At 33.9% G+C, this 17,457-nt stretch overlaps 2 protein-coding genes across 8 annotated transcripts in view; one reads left to right on the top strand and one right to left on the bottom strand.

Moving 5' to 3' along the window:
- The window catches only part of LOC117123845 (high affinity cAMP-specific 3',5'-cyclic phosphodiesterase 7A-like), a 63,852-nt gene extending 58,002 nt beyond the window's left edge, over positions 1-5,850 (top strand). For 6 of the 7 annotated variants that reach the window (XM_033269870.1, XM_033269871.1, XM_033269872.1 and 3 more), the window contains 3 exons: positions 238-318; positions 456-1,490; positions 1,837-5,850. In XM_033269870.1, coding sequence (XP_033125761.1) covers positions 238-318; positions 456-1,490; positions 1,837-2,081 — 1,361 coding nt within the window. In that variant the 3' untranslated portion in view covers positions 2,082-5,850. The remainder of the gene's footprint in view (positions 1-237; positions 319-455; positions 1,491-1,836) is intronic. The other variant, XM_033269876.1, reaches the window with a different exon arrangement.
- Positions 5,851-8,005: 2,155 nt separating this feature from the next.
- On the bottom strand, positions 8,006-13,636 carry LOC117123859 (mitochondrial fission regulator 2-like). The gene is made up of 8 exons (XM_033269894.1): positions 13,485-13,636; positions 13,062-13,175; positions 12,458-12,600; positions 11,644-11,894; positions 11,024-11,178; positions 10,703-10,763; positions 9,220-9,506; positions 8,006-8,829 (listed from the first exon to the last, which is right to left on the bottom strand). Exons 1-8 carry the CDS (start codon positions 13,560-13,562, stop codon positions 8,743-8,745), a joined length of 1,176 nt encoding a protein of 391 aa, XP_033125785.1. The 5' UTR covers positions 13,563-13,636; the 3' UTR covers positions 8,006-8,742.
- Positions 13,637-17,457: the final 3,821 nt, after the last annotated feature.

Raw genomic sequence — 17,457 nt, 5'->3', positions numbered from 1 at the left:
TTCTAATTTCTGTATTTTGAACTTCCAACTTTTATATAATTATATTCATATATTTATATTTTATTTTTGATCCATTCTGTAAGTGACGGGTTTCCCGCTGTTGGTTGAGCTTGAAATACAATGAAATAAAAACAAGGGTTAATGCAGCTTGAGAAGCAGACAACATACAAACTTCATGATACAATTTAGTACAAGGTTAAGCAACATAATTTTAATTCTAAATTTTGTTCATTGTAGGTGATCAAGAAAGACGGCTTGGATTACAAGTTTCAGAACTCAATGACCGTACTAAAAACACCTGCGCCAAAATTCAAGACGGTAAGCTTGACTTTATCAAGGTTTCTTTGAAATATTTCACATATTTTGTGACCATGTAATTTTAGTTTTTCAGAAAATTTAATTGAATTCATACGATTATGTCAATAAAATCCAACGCATTTTATTTTTTACTGAAGGTTTTATTAGGTTCGTTGTTGAGCCATTGTTTGAGCTCTGGAATCGTTTTCAACCCAGCCAGCTGTCAAAATACATGCTAGAAAATGCACGAAGTAACCAAAAACGCTGGATAGAAATCAAACAAAAAGAAGCAGAAAAGAAAGAGAAAGCATTGAATGAGAGGCAAGAAGAACAGTTGGAAGTTAAAAATGGAACAAATCTTAAAGAAAGAACTCTAAATGTTGAGAGGAAAGAAAAACAAACGGAACCAGTGTGCAATGGACATGTTGTGAAATTGCAAAAGACTGATACTGAGCATCCAATCTCAGAAACCAATCAGGTATTAACACAGGATCTTAAGACACACAATTTAAAAGACATTATGACTCAAACATCTACGTGCAATTCAGACACCAAAGCTACTCAAACAAATCAGAATGTTTTAAAACAAACATCTACATTGCCCACCAAGCAACATTCACTAGACCATTTGCATACAAATGTGGTTGGTTATTCAGGCTTAAGTCGCTCCAACACAAGCCATCCTCATGCTGATGTACCGACGTTGTCAAATCAGCTGGCAACACCTTTGCGAACAAACTCAGAGGAAGTTATTCCACCAGATACAGACTTACATGTTTCTAAGGTCTACCAGCCTGTTGAACGTAAACGCAGTAACACTAATGTAGATATGCACAGGGACGTCTCAAATCTGTTGCCACTTCGCTTACAGAAAATAAGTAACCCACATACTATCAAAAGTTTTGAGGACCCTTGGCGTCGACGCGACCTCGATCAGGACCGTTCACTAACTTATAAATTTCAAGGACTTAATAATAATGTTGTCGGGAAATATGCACCCGATGCAAAGTCAGAGAATACCGGTAAACCTAGCGTCTCATTTAGACTAGGTACTCACTTGCACTCACAAATGGACTCAAGGAGCTCACCATCCTTTGATTATTTACGAAGTAGCCCCAGTAATTTAGGATCTCCCGCTATCAAGAAAAGAATGCATGAATTAAACATACGTAGAATTGATATGCGGTTTCAAGGTTTGTTTATATTTTTTTTAGTTAATACTTAATTTAATAATTAATACTTGCAGGTTGATGTAATTAAAATTAATTTAGTTCCAATTCATTTTCCATGATAGTATAAAACATACTTTTATATAAGGAAAATATTGACCCCAAATGGATTTGAATCCCCTTGGATTCCATTTTGACTATGATTTTTCCTTCAGGACATGTACAATGGTAATATCTTTTTTCCAATTTTATTATAATTTAATCCACATTGTTACTATTCTACTCTATTTTTACATCTCTTTGAAATATGATCTTCACATTTTCTTTCACGTATTTTTATTATTCTGATTCATTGATTTGTTCATTGCAGGTGACTTATCTCCAAGACCTAGGAGGAAGGGCGAGTATGGGTATTTAGGTGCATTTGAACCACTAGTGCAACAGTTTGCCTTAGATCAAAGACGAAAAGTACAAGAATTTCAGCAGCAGCGAAAGGATGTTTCGGTCCCTTTAAGGTCAAATCTCAGTGGCAGCCAAAGTACAGGTGATTCGTTGCAATTACCACGGAATGGAAGTGTAGCAAGTAGAGTAAGGCAGATGGATCCCAATTTATAGCAAAAGAACAAATGAATTTTATAACTGTATGATAAACTGTGACTGGTTGAATCCAGTTCTGTCTGGTGTGTGTTGGAAGATTCCAGAAGCATAGCAATGTGCAAACTTTCACTGGTTCAAACTGGTTAGATACATTAGCTTTACATTAGGGAAATAGTAAAGTAGCTGTAGAAATATCTTCATGATTTAGAGCCATTTTGAATGAGACTAAAATGCTTGTTGAAGTGTTTTACCAGTTCAAGTTGCTCTAGATTTTTAGAAGAGGAAATATTTATTTAAGTTTATCAGAAATTGTTGTCAGTCTTTCTTACTATCACTTCATGTTGTAAATTTAAGCTATCTTGAACATCACCGAAATGGAGATGGTGCATCTTTTATACACTTTTGTATTTAACTTTTTGGTTTGTGATTGTGAAGCATGTGTGATGCTAAACGTGTTACATACAGTAAATACTAATACTAGATTTTTAGCAGTTGTTAATTGTGCACTGCCAATGTTTTTTGAAAGACATCTATTCATATCTTAATGTTTTCCCTTCTGCATTACCACCAATGTTGTTTGCTTCGTAAATGCTATGGAATTAGATAAATTTTATTTCAAAGAGCGAATCTAAGAACCATTAGAATTTGAATAAATGTTTATTTGTACCAAGTCATTATTAACCAGATAACAGGTTTATTAGAGTTCACAGGTTAATGTTAATTTAACTACCGAGTTAATAAATGTGAGCTGTCGTGACAAAGTGAGTCTTGTGGTACGCCAGGTCAATTTGATATCTTCAAGAAAATATAAGTAAAATTTTGTCAAAGATTGGGTTTAAATTTTTCTGATATGTTTTATATGTATATTTCACAGTAGCAAAATGTCTGAGTTGAGTTTCCTAAGGTAATCATGTTTTTGAGGCACATTAAAGCTAATTTTCGGAATTGATAAGAAAACCAACACAAAATTTTTCAGTTGTTCATCTTTAGAGGCATTTTTCTCTTTTCTTTTTTTAGACATCTGAACTTTAAAATGATCTTACTCTGGTTTTACTCAACCCAGGAACATGATTAAAAGACCACAATAAAGCTTATCATCTTATCATAGTCATCTATCTAAATATATCAATAACTAATTTTTCATTTTTCGTACCACAAGATTCATTTTGTCACGGCAGCTCACAAATTATAGGTAATGTTAACCAGTTATTTTGTTTTATATCCAATATTAACTAGTTTAATATTATTTAATTTATACCCACTTAATGTTATTTTATCAGAAACTGCAAAAAAGTTGATATATAATATAACAATAATTGTATCTATAGAACTTTAATTCATATAGTAAATTTGTTTTTATAATTATTTTGCAGACAAAATCAACTTGAAGTGACTCATAATTAGATTTTATTTGGACAATTTCCATTACTAATTAATGCTAATTTAATTTTATATGATTGCGATTATTCATTTACCTCATTAATTATGCATGGTCAAGTAATGATTTATATCTAAATAAATCTAAGTGTCTTTCAATTGATTGGCTCTAATAGACCAATCACCACTCTGCATTACATCTGTATCCAATGTTTACCCTGGGACTTGTATATTAAATGCATGTGCATTTGCTGCTTTTCCTGTGATTAGATGTTTGTTTTAGGTAATGAATATTACACATGTTCAGGGCTACAACAAGATGCAATAGGACTCTTCGAACATTCCAGTTGTAAATAGTGTTACATAATTAAAATTTTCTTGTTTAGCAAATTGCCTTCAATTTATTATCAGTTATAACTGAATAAACTATTAACTACTTTAATAATATTTTGTAATTTATGTAGGTATGTATATTTTGCATATTTATATAAATTGCAGTTTATTTATGTAAATATGTAAATATGTTTATTATTAATGAATATTAATGATTGAAAAAATGACTACTTGATATATTATTTATGATTGATAGTTATAAATGAAATTGATTGAAAAAATGTTTTGCTTTTAAAATATTGTTTCAATAGTGAAGGATAGGTATTAATTTAATATACGGTAGCTGATCGGATTTCACACAACAGTGGTATAGATTTTTCTAAAGTGAAAATTGAAAAAAAAAACATTTCCTTTAATAAGTATTTTTTCAGTTTATTTGCAACTAAGAGATGAACATTTAAGCTGGGCACTCACTGCCTCATACGACCGTTGTGCGACTGTCGTACAACGAATTTAACTCTGCTCTGTGTGCTGATTGTTGGCAGCCTGAACGAATCGCCATTAAAACGATCTGTTGAACGTGCGTTAATGCATTGTGTTTTCCATGTAATCACGCCAGTCGACGACCTTGGAGTGTAGCGAGTGCTCGGCTCAAGATGCTTGAGTTGTTTTACCACTGATTGTACAAAAATAGGTCATAGGTCAATAGGTCATTGTATAATGTTAGGAAGAGTCAAAGTTTATATGATCAATTCTCAGGTGTGCGCACTTTTTGTAACATTCATACCATTGAGGTACAATACTGTATATGTTATCATGTTTTCTTGTTCGTGCCTGTTTTCTCTACATGGAGGGTCGTGATAGCAAAACTGATTTGATTGGTGGTTTATAAATGCTTGTACTCCTTGCTGTGGAGGCAAATATTGTATTTTGTTGGATCTTGTAGCCATTTTTAGCAGCCAATCAGATCACCAGTCTATAATCTCAAACTGTTTGCCATTGTTCCTCCATACTGTACAATACCTCCTTGGTTAAAAAAACAAAATTCCATGATATGCTGATTACAAAACTTAAACATTCTGTATGGCAGTGTGTGGTTGGCAAAACTAGGAGTTTATGGTACTAACTTTGATAAAACAGCCAATTGTGAACAATTTAACATGAAACCTGTCTTGCTTCTTCAAACAGTCTGCTGCATGCTGGATAACATGTTACTGAGCTGTAAAGTATTCTTTGCGATAATAAGAGAAAAAAAAAAAATTCATTAAACATGTGATATAACTGGCCTTGAAATAAATGTCTTGAAGTACCCACATAGAAGGTTTAATTAATACTTTCCACTTCAAAACATTTTTTTTAAATGCTTAATTTCAAATAGTCATTAGTTTTAAATGTATGGTTTAAATAGTAGATTGATATTATCTGTGATCTCAGCAACCCACCGGGCATATAGATTTGAAGATATAAGCTATAAAAAAAGGAAGCTATACATGTTATTAAAATGTTTAATTGCTTTTTTAATTGTATTTTTGGTTTTTCTTTTATAATAAAAGTACACTATTTATTTTTGATTTATAATTTTGTAATAAGTATGAGATGACCAAATAAAAGTGCAATTGTAAACCTTATTCCCATGGTAATTGCCAGATAGTTTAAAAATTAGTTCTGTTGGCTGGAATAAAACAAGCCATCCTATTGGCTGATAGACAAGCTGTTATCCAACAGACAAGCCATCCTTTTGGCTGCCAAACATGTTTCACAATCAGTGAAAATGTGAAAAACAGTGAAAATTTTTAACACATATTGACAGGTCAGGTTTTTTTGAATGGATCGTCTTTAAAAACGATCCGTTGTGCTCGTGGCGTTGCGTTGTCCATATAATCGCATCGGCCGACGACCATCGGGTGCATTGACTGGTCCGGGCTTAAAACACTGAAATGTGTAATATGTGACAAAGACAAGCCAAACCAGTCACTAGTCGCAAAAATCGATTTTGTGTTATTAATACAGTGTTAGAGAGTAAAATAATAGCTATAAAATGGTAAAAAAATCATTCAAATCGGACTTTTCCTTATGAAGTTACAAGCGTTACACAACTGTTTAAAGAACAATATATGAGAAATCAGCCTTTAAAGTTTATGATTTCAGGCATTTCTCATGCAGAAACTATCTTTAAATCCTTAAAAAGTGTTGTTTTAACATTGAAAATGGGGAAAATAACAGCATAGGATGGTGTGTAGATATATAAAGGTTAGTTTAGTGCAATAAAATAGATTTTTTATAATTTGACATTTTAGCAAGTTTTGGCCATTTTCTCTGAAACACGATTTGCGACGAGTTTGGTTTGGCTTGTCTTTACCACATATGTTATTTGAAGAAATTTAACATTACGATTGTATAGCATCATATTATTTCTTTTAGGTTTTTTTTATCAAATGAGCTTTACGTCATTTATTGTGCTATGTGTAATTTCTAAGGTTTTTAACTAAAAAATATTAAATATTTCACCATAAAAAAAAAAATTATTTGAGGTTGTGCACATGTTGATGTGCCTATGTATTCTCTGTTTATTGGTATTGCCCAATATTTCTGCAGGTGCCTTTAAATACAATTTACAGTAATACTGTATTTCTTACCTTTTCCAGAAATTTAGATATGAAGATGATGTCTTTCTGTAGTTTATGATGCATTATCAACATTGTCAATATGGACTCAACTTCACAATTTGTTGTGTGCTTGCATCCAGTTCCTCATTTTAAGATGAATTGAAAAGTTGATAATGTACATTAATTTATTTATTTACCCAAACTTAGGGAGTCATTCAGAAGTAGACTAAGTACACAAAATGGTTTATAAGAAGTCATTAATTAATTTGCCTGTATACTTACACATGCACAAAAACACTGAATATTGCAAGCATAACTTGTTAATTATTTGCCTATATATGCAAAAATAATTGTATGCATAAACTACTGTATTATCCAATCTGAAAAGAGTATCTTCTGCCCACCTGTTGAGATTTTAACATTTGTTGCACAAACTTTGGTGGAGATCTGCCTCTTTTTTTTCACATTTTGGTACAAATTAAAAAGTTAAGGCAATGTAATATTTTGTACATACATTATGTTGACGCAAAAGTAGTATTATGATTACATGCCAGACCTCCTAATTTATTGAAGGAAAATATTTTCCTTTGAAAATAGAAATGAATATATGTCTATTGTAATTATGTAGAGGGAATATTAAAAACATATCCTCAATGAATACTGTTATGTTTTCTTGTCTGTGTGAATAACACTTTTGCCCAGGTGCATATTTAGGCCAATAGGGGTACTTCATCAGATGTGGTTTCTGTATATTGACAGGGGAAGATCCAGAATTTGAAAGAGGGGGGTTGAAAATGTTTCCAAAAAACCCGAAATTGAAAGGGAGGTGTCTTTTAATGATCTTTTAAGTTTTTCAGAATTTTTCCCCCTCTTGAAATAGGTCATGTAATTTTATCTCATTCTTAGGCCTATACATAGAGAAAAAATATCAATGACATATAGGCAATTATTATTATATTCCAACAATATTGTGTAGTTGGATACGTAGTCTTTCTTCTATGGATTGATGAACCAATAGGCCTCAAGAACGCACTTTCATACATAAATTACTACGATGGCGAGTTAAAAACAGTGTTTTTAATTTTACTTAATTGAAGGCTAGTTGGGCTAAGCCTAGTTTATCCAATCTGCCAACTTATGCCTAGATAGGCAAGCATACATTTTGTAAGCCAGGACCCAGTAGTACTTTACATTTCTTCACAGAGGGGGGTTCATCCCCCTGATTTATATGGCTTGTATGCATGGGTTTGATGTGGAGAGGGGCTATAATCAGCCCTTAGGTTATAGAATTTTCAATAACTGCTAGTATTTGAAGATGCTAGCTAAGCAGTTGGCTGAGAGGTATTGTTCCTGCTTCTTGTGCTGATGACCCCAGTTCAAACCCAGCCAGCGTTGGGTTTTAATTGTAGTCTGATAATTTGGCTCCTCGAACGAATAACCCTCATATTGAGAGAGTGAAAGACAATGTACGTGTCCATTATACATTATATATATTGTTGTAGTTAAGCTGGGTGCAGCTACATTGCGTCTGCTGCGGGTCCCAGCCCAAATTTCATATTTGAATGAGGACCAATAAAGAATTATTTTTACACAGGCAGAATGAATAAATTAAACCAAATCAAGGCATTATTTTTCATCGTATTTAATATATTTCTACACATTTTACAAACGATTTTTTACCAACTCATCTACAAAAAAGAGAAAAAAATTGAAATATTTTTATATATCTTACAATTTTGTTAAGACCAGATTTGCTTATACATTTATATAGCAAACTTTAGTTTTGAAAGATTGTCAGAAGGCCAGAAATACTGTAACTATTTTTTTGTGGATAAAATGTGCTGTAAAAAAGTATCACAGTTAAAGCAGATTGATAACGAAGAAATAAAAATTAATTAAATTTCATGGTAGTGGCTGGCATAAAAAAGTTTAAAAAAAATTATTTGGGCAGCAGATTCCTCTAACAAGGGATTGTATTCTTGGCTCAATATAATTATGTGATATGAAAATATTGAAATATTGTACATTAGCTATAAAATTGAAATAAACAACTGCAATTTGTGTCTACAAAAAAAAATATTCAACATGTAAATTAATATTCCTCCAAATTTTACGAATTGCATTGTGACTTTTGTGAATTTGGTAGAGTTATCCAACCAGGTTATAAAAGAAGCCCATAGAGGGCAGTATTAACATATGTCTGATGGCAACTGTATAACATGTTATTTTTTTCTTAGCCTTAATAGATAAAATAGTTATTTATTTTGTTGTGTCAACCAATCATTGACCTTGATTTCTGCTACTAAACAGGTTTTTTTAATATAAATGATTAGTGTTTCTGGATAGCCGGTGATTAAGCATCATTAAACATTGAGAGGTGTTAGTGGACGGGGCTTCTTCCGTGTTAATGATTGGCGTCTCTGAGAAGGTTTCAGCATATGAGGTCCGATCTGTGGAGAAACAACAAAGAAAAACTTTACATTATCCCAGTAGTTGAATCAAACACAACCGACAGATACTTAGCACTCTTGGAAGAGAATTCGATATTCAATGAGCACACTGGTGTAAAATCATGTAACCCCTTATCTCCTAGGCGAAGAACAACTGTAGGTATTCAAATGGCGTATACACCAATGCAAATGCAGTTTGCCATCTTAATTCGAGACCACCTCTGGTGGGGTTGGGTCTCCAATTATAGCAAACTGTTTTTAACCAAGGGCAGCTTCATGGGTTACTATGGCCCCACTAAGGGTATCACAGCTTAACCAAAATGCAATATATCTGAAATGGTGTACATACGCATTAAGATTTACTATTGTAAAATGTGATTTTAAATTTACCTTAGGACTACGTTTAGGGGATGGGGTAATTATCTTGTGATTATTTTCCTTATCAGGACTAGCTATGGCCACCAGTTGATGAGCAAATTTTTTCTTCAGAGCCTGGGCAATGAGGGCAGCTGCATCCATAGCATTGGCTGGCTTCGGTGCTTGTCGAACAGGAGTTCCGCCTGGGGATCTACAAAAAAAATGCAAATTATATATTGAAAGTCTAATGAGAATTCTTTGCATTTTAATAGTCTCTTTTACACTTGAGTTAGGATGTGGATTTCTAATAATTTCATCCATTCACAGGATGAGTCCAGGATTTCATTTATTTTGCTGTATATAATAAACAATAAAGATACAAAAAAAAAAAAATTGGCCTCTGATTCTCCACAAGGGCCGGCGGGATAACCAAAAAGGAAAATAAATTACTGTCAAAGTGGATCTCCAAGCGATGTGAGGAATCAGAAAACAAAATAAAGAAAATGCTATAAATATAAATTTAAATTACAATATAGAAAATAATTAAAATTTCAATTAAAGTAGAACCTCGATTTTGCGTACGGTACGGGACCAGAGGGCGTACGTAAATCGGGGGATTCGTAAAATAGATGTTGGGTTAAATTTGTGGTAACCTTTGACCTAATACGTAGGTAATGCTCAATATACGTATGTATGAACAAACGATGTTACCTAGATAGGCTAGACCAAGCCTCTAGGCCTACGAATAAAACCATGTGTTTAGTGTTTTTATTCAAAAGTGTTCAAATAAAACCGTGTGTCTAGTGTATTAATTCATCACTTTATATCTTTTATTTAACTAAAGAACATGAAAATATAGTAAGATTACCTATACGACAAAGGTATAACTTGGGAATTCCCCTTCATGCCTATTTTAAACAACAGAGCTGTGGTGTTGTCTGGGCCTGTTGAGACAAACTAAACCCATGTGCGCTGCACTGGGTGAGCCAACCAATTAGCGTTCGTGTACGTGAAACAGCAACCATGTGCACTGCACTGGGCGAGCCAACCAATTAGCGTTCGTGTACGAAACTATGCCTACTCAGCTTCGTGTAGAAAATTCGACCAACAAGTGTTTCCATGGTTTGCCACACGAAGCTAAGGAGGAAAGCAATTATTTTGAGCACCATCGGTAGTTGTTCATCTCACTCAGTTCATGTGGTTTTAGATTATAACAACCCGGTATTAGACTCAATCAACGTTGCTGTTTAATGAAAATACGTTGCATTATGGTTTGTTTATTGTTATAGTTTATTGTAATAGTCTTTTTACTTATGGTTGCTCTGAAAAGGGCCGTTTGTTTTGAATATTTTCGGGGTTTTTGATGACGTCATCGTCGATACGAGGTGTACGTAAAACCGAGGGTTCGTATAACTGGAGTACGTAAAAAACGAGGTTCTACTGTACCATCATCATAACCATCATTATTAAATTTAGAAATATATATGCCTTTTATATACATAATAAAATCAGAAACAAGAAGTTGAGGATTTTGTATCTTTTGATGAGTGGTCATCCTGACCCTTGAGAGCCTTATTCTGCAATAGAATATATTATATCTGGTAAGGCTTTGCTTTAATAGTAAAAATAAAGTTGTTAAACATGCACAAACCCTATACAGCATTTATAAAAGTAGTGCATTTTAACAATGTTAAACAAATTTTTTCTCATAGCTGGGTAGGTAGTGATCAAAAATCAAAAATGCAGGAACAGCCATGGTTCATAAGCACACACTGATATTCTTGTTTATCCAAATAAGTTATATTTGTTCAATCCAATAATTAAAATAAATAATTACCTTTCTGATCTGATCCTTGATATTGTATTGCTTGGCTTGCACAACAGCAGGTGGAGGGGGTGGTGGCGGAGGAGGTACCCCACATGGTGGTGGAGGAGGTGGTGGTGGTACTCCAAATGGAGGGGGAGGTGGTGGTATAGTTGGGCTCTGTATTGCTGTAAGATTTAATAATCAATAAAATAATAATGGATGAAAAGAAAAGAAAGTATCAAGAAAATTTAAATACATTTGAGTGGATAATTTCTGAGTTATAAAATTCAAGTCACCAGTGGTTAATAATGCTCACAGCCAATGAAATAAGCATCATCAATGATTATTGCAATATTATAACTAATAAGTGAAGGACTGGGTTTGCCTCAAACCTAGCAGATAATTCCTGCTTGTCAGGATAATATATTTAGTACAGTGAAACATGTCATACAGTACACTTGTGTCTTCATGTGCCAGATAGTGCAAATGTTGCGGAACAAAACTCTTACATTTGAAGATGAGGTGAATGAACATCAAAACTGTCAGTAAAGGTCAGCTTAAAACTCTTATATGATATTGATGAATGTATAACTGGTTTTTAGCAAGTCCTTACTTTTTGGTATACATATTTAATTGTTAATGCACTGTACCTGAACATGATTGTTGTGTGGTGACAATCTGAGCAATCTGTGCTCGCAGTTTTGCCAGCTCCTCTTCCAGGGCATCAATCTTCATCAAGGAGGCATGATCTGGGGTAGCTACCTTAGGCGTATCTGTTATCTTCATCTGCTTAGCTGGATTTTCAACAGACTCTACAGTTGTCTTTTTCAATACTGGCTGAACCAGCTGTACTGGCCTGCATCGTCTATCTTTCCATTTATATGAACCTCTGTATTCCGTTCTGGAAGAAATTAATAACTTGATTTTTGAAAATTGTACTGCCAGATTATTTACCTACAATGTGCTAATTTAAGCACAGCCCAAGGATTCTTACGTGTTTCTTAAACCAGGTACTCACTGCATCGTACGACGGTCGTTAGACCGTCAAATCCATCTCTGCTCCCTGCGAGCGTTAGACAATGTAACGCCACCTGCTGATTGTCGGCGGCAGTCTGAACGGATCGTCATTAAAAACAATCAGTTGTGCACGTCGTGGCGTACCATTCTCCATAGAATTGCGTCCGCCGTCGGGCGCAATGAGTGCCCAGACTTACTCTACCTTAAATTATTATCTATAAAAATACAGACTGGTGAATTAATAAAAATGTACTTTTGGAGAGAAGCTGTATCTTCTTGTTCAAAATGCTTGCCTTCCAATTCAGGATCCTAAGCACAAATTCTGTCTCCCATGCAATCCGCTTCTCATTTTATGTACGGCATTAATGTACTGTAGTTTGTTTGTTTCTTTTGTTTTTATTAGTAACTCTGAAATAAAAGCTGAATTGAATTAAGCCACAATGTTACCTTGATCTGGTATGTCTGTCTGGACTTGAGACTTCAATCCATGACACATCAGCCAGTGTTGCCATGGGAAGGGGTTCGCATTCATCATCAATAAAGGTTGGCTTTCTTCCCCTTCTCAGATTGTAACTACTTTTTTGTAATGTCTATAGTAAATAAACAACCATGAATGATGATCAGGAATACAATGTGTGCTTTTACCGTTATACTGCCTATTTTTTTTTCCTATATTTTGATGCTCACATCACAAACTAACACAATGAAAGTAGATTGTGTGTTAGTGAAAACAAAAAAGCACCTCAAATACACACACTTTTTTAGATTTTTGTGTGATAAAGAATACAAAAGTTCCTGACGCCATTGTGTTTTCACAAACTTACACAATCTACTTTGACTGTGTAACTTGGTGATGTGAGCAACGAGTTGATGTTCCATAATTTTGCCAAGTATCAAGTTGCATTCAATTGATGTATACTGTGGAAATGCTTGTAAAGTTACAACTTTCTTTGACCACTTATATGCAATCCTGTCCCACATCACTTTTTTAGTAAATGTTGGGTATACTAGATAAGAAAATGTAAAAATGAAATGAAATATATAAAACAACCTGGAAACAAACTCTCTTGCATGGCTTCAATGGAAGATTACTGCCAATTACCCGAACCAAACTTCTTCGACGTCTTCTTTTCTTATCATCATTACATTTAAAATTTCCATAAACCTTTAAAGATTAATTGGACAAAAATACTCATTATTAGCTTATATAGATCAACAACAACGTATGAGCCTGCATTTATTTTGTCAATTACTGTAAATTTACAATGTTATACCCAAATAATTATTTTGGCATCAATATGGCTAGAGACTGATCTATTCAAAGGAATATAATAACACACTAAGTATAAGATAGTATAATACTGTACATACTCCAAGAATCGAAATGCACGCCATCGTGTCAGGATTCAATATTTCGACATTAATTATGTCATCATCAGGAATGATGATGACGGTATGTATATACTGTACAAACCAATTGATTATGATGAGATGGCAGGCCCAAGTATTCCAAAACCATCCTAAGTAAACTGCTTATGACGTTTTCCACCATCAGGTACCAGACAGGTTGCCAAATTGCACTACAAAATCCTGAAATTTAATTAGTAGACTATAAATTATTTTAAATTGAAAAGAAGGCCTATTGTTGGTGGCCAGACTGTGTAAGGCCTGCGCGGAAAATATATAATACTGTATTATATACCGCATACATAGATTCTGGGCATTGATTGGTTAAGAAGCGGGCAATAGAAAGTACTTACTATCATCCTAGGTATAGCCCCTCGTGAAGTATTGATGAATGAAATAAATAATAAACTAGTAAGCAGTAATATACTGTACTCACCAAAAAATAATATCAAATCCTGGACATGAAACTAAAACTTAATTTTATTTTTTTAGTATTTTTCATGTAAAAAAAAAATTTATCATCCTTTTTTAAAAACAAAATGTTTTTTTAATCAGAAATGAAACCACCCCATTGATACATGTCAAGTCTTCGAATCCATCATGGAAATGGGTGGATGACTTTGCCGGATTTTCTAGTGATAGGCCTAGCCCTAGCGTTTGATCTGCTGGAATTTTTACGAACAAGCAATTGAAAGACAAAATAATTACCCCCAATAAAGCCTAGCACTAGCCGAAGTTCAATTATGGGCAGAAAGACGACATTTTTGTGAGTTTAGGTGAAAAAAAAAATGGTCGGGTGAAGTCTTGAAGACGATCAACAATTTTTTACATAGGATGGCCTACTGTAGGCCTATTATTAATCCCCAAAAATGAATACAGTACAGTATATCAAATTAAAAATGCATCTAGAATTTATCTAGTCTATTCTCGAACGCATAGAGAAAGGGAGCTGTTACAACTTCATTTGGGAGTGCATTACAATTGTCTACAATGCGATTGCCCCACACGGGAAAGTTGCTTTAGCAGCTTAATTTTTAAGAGTGTCCACAAGTTCTGTCTTCTATTCTATTTTTAACATTGAAATGTTTGTAATATTTTCTTTTTAGGCCGAGGCCTAATTATTTTCTGATGATTGTATCTCGATTTGTTTTACTGTTTTAGTAGTAGTACTACTGAATTCGATCCAACTCGGCCACAAGAGACAGCAATATCTTACGATTCTTTTTCATCTGTTCTCTCACTAATTACACCAGTTTTTAGCATTTTATTACTAAAAACAACGTTCTTTCCCAGCGATTCATGACGGTAGCGACTCGCGATGTTTGTTTATAAATAAGTAATTGCCAGGTTGTTATCCAATTTTAAGGACAGCTCTGTTCGTTGCCAGGTTTTTTTTTCATTTTGTTAATTAAAGCGATGTCTTTTCATAAATTGTTATTTGTATTTTTATCTGTATTTTTATATCGTTGTTCTGGTACAGTACAATATTAATAATGACATATTACATTTACTAATTTTAGGGACAATTCAGCTATTACATACTGAAGCTGTATTCACATCGAATTCCCATCAGAAATTGTTTTTGTGTGATCGATGCTTTTAAGACCATATTTTAGTCAACAACCGTCACAGCCCTCAACAATCTTCAAAAAGCAACAAGGATTTGCCCAGGGGTGGCGCCAGCAGGGGGGGGCCTCCGTCGGGGAGAGCTGTCCCCCGCCCCCGTCGGGGAGAAGAAGCACAATTCGTCGCTCTCGGCCCTGTTGACGGTAATTAGTATGACCGCAATTGAGCAAACAATAGGCCTAATTATCACACATAGCACCTTTATTACATTTGACCCAAAAATTATTACACTTATAACCGTTATTACATTTAGACCCAAAAATGATTACACATAGGACCTTTATTACATTCAGACCCAAAACATATTACACATAGGACCTTCATTGCATTTAGACACAAAAATCATTACACTTAGAACCTTTATTACATTTGGACCCTAAATGCATAGGACCTGTATTATATTTAGACCCAAAAATTATTGCAATCAATCAATCATTTGTCAATCATGGCCATAATTACAGTTAGGACATTGCACTTAGGACCTACATATATTTATTTATACATTCTTTCATAATATATGCATGTTCTGCTGCCTTCCTTTTCCCTTCTTTCACGAGCCATCGAAATTGTCATACTGTTGCACAGTAGTGGAGTCTACAATAAGTTCTGAATATCTGAAGCTTCATTTTGATTTACTAATTCTGGCAACACCAAATCATAAAGTTTGAATTCTGGCAACAGCATTAGGATCGATCGCCAATTCGCCATTGGACCCGAAGATGGATGGAGCCGTAGGCGTTAAAAGCCGTGGTTTTTAGTAATAAAATGCCTAAAAACGGATGTTATTAAGCAGAATCTTAATGAAGAACCATCGTAAGATATTGTTAGGAGCTCACAGTAGGTAAAAAGACAAGTTTTGAAGATAGAAGTGTTACAGTACTAAAGTGCATTAGCGCCCACTTTAGTATTGTAAAACTTTTATCTTCAAAACTTGTCTTTTTACCTACTGTGTGCTCCTAACAATATCTTGCGATGTTTCTTCACTCAGATTCTGCTTAATAACATCGGTTTTTAGCATTTTATTACTAAAAACAATGGCTTTTAACGCCTAATATGGCTCCATCCGTAGTCTCCATGGCGAATTGGCGATCGAGCCTAATGTTGTTGCCAGAATTCAAACTTTATGATTTGGTGTTGCCAGAATTCAGAATCAAAAATGAAGCTTCAGATATTCAGAACTTATTGTAGAGTGCAAGACTCTACTAAAACAGTATGACAATTTTGATGGCTCGTGAAAGAAGGGAAAAGGAAGGCAGCAGAACATGCATACATTATGAAAGAATGTATACATAAATATATGTAGGTCCTAAGTGCAATGTCCTAAGTATAATAATGGCCAAGATTGACAAATGATTGATTGTAATAATTTTTGGGTCTAAATATAATACAGGTATTGCATTTTAGGGTCTAAATGTAATAAAAGTTCTAAGTGTAATGATTTTTGTGCCTAAATATAATAAAGGTTCTAAGAATTTTTGGGTCTAAATGTAATAAAGGGTCTAAGTGTAATAACTATTGGGTCTAAATGTAATAAATGTCCTGTGTGTAATAATTTTTGTGTCTACAGTAAATATAATAAAGGTTTTAAGAATTTTGGGACTAAATGTAATAAAGGTCCTAAATGCAATGTCCTAAATGCAGTGAAGCCCCGATGAGGGGTCAGATTTTCCCGACGAAATAATAGCTGTTGTCCCTAAATGTAATATGTCATTATTAATATTGCGCTGTACCAGAAAAACGATATAAACAATACAGATAAAAATACAAATAACAATTTATGAAAAGGCATCGCTTTAACAAAATAAAAAAAAAAAAGAAAACCTGGCAACGAACAGAGCTGTCCTTAAAATTGGATAACAACCTGGCAATTAATTATTTATAAACAAACATCGCGAGTCGCTATCATCATGAATCGCTGGGAAAGAACGTTGTTTTTAGTAATAAAATGCTAAAAACTGGAGTAATTAGTAAGAGAACTGGATGAAAAAGAATCGTAAGATATTGTTAGGAGCGCGCACAGTAGGTAAAAAGACAATTTTTGAAGATAGAAGTGTTACAGTACTAAAGTGCATTAGCGCCGATATCTCTAGCCTACTACTACTAGGCCTAGGCCATGTCCTAAACTAAAAATAAAATTTTGAACATCATTCATTGACATTGTTTTCTGCTGTTCCCATTACAGTATGCAACCTAAATTTAGTAACAAAACTACATACAGTAGAACCTCGTTTTTATGTACCCCAGTTATACGAACCCTCCGTTTTACGTACGCCTCGTATCGACGATGACGTCATCAAAAACCCCGAAAATATTCAAAACAAACGGCCCTTTTCAGAGCAACCATAAGTAAAAAGACTATTACAATAAACTATAACAATAAACAAACCATAATAATGCAACGTATTTTCATTAAA

Source organism: Anneissia japonica, unplaced genomic scaffold, assembly GCF_011630105.1.
Source record: "Anneissia japonica isolate Jap-2015-1 unplaced genomic scaffold, ASM1163010v1 scaffold287706_len398110_cov188, whole genome shotgun sequence".
Lineage (NCBI taxonomy): Eukaryota > Metazoa > Echinodermata > Crinoidea > Comatulida > Comatulidae > Anneissia > Anneissia japonica.
This window is presented reverse-complemented; position numbering and strand designations above follow the sequence as displayed.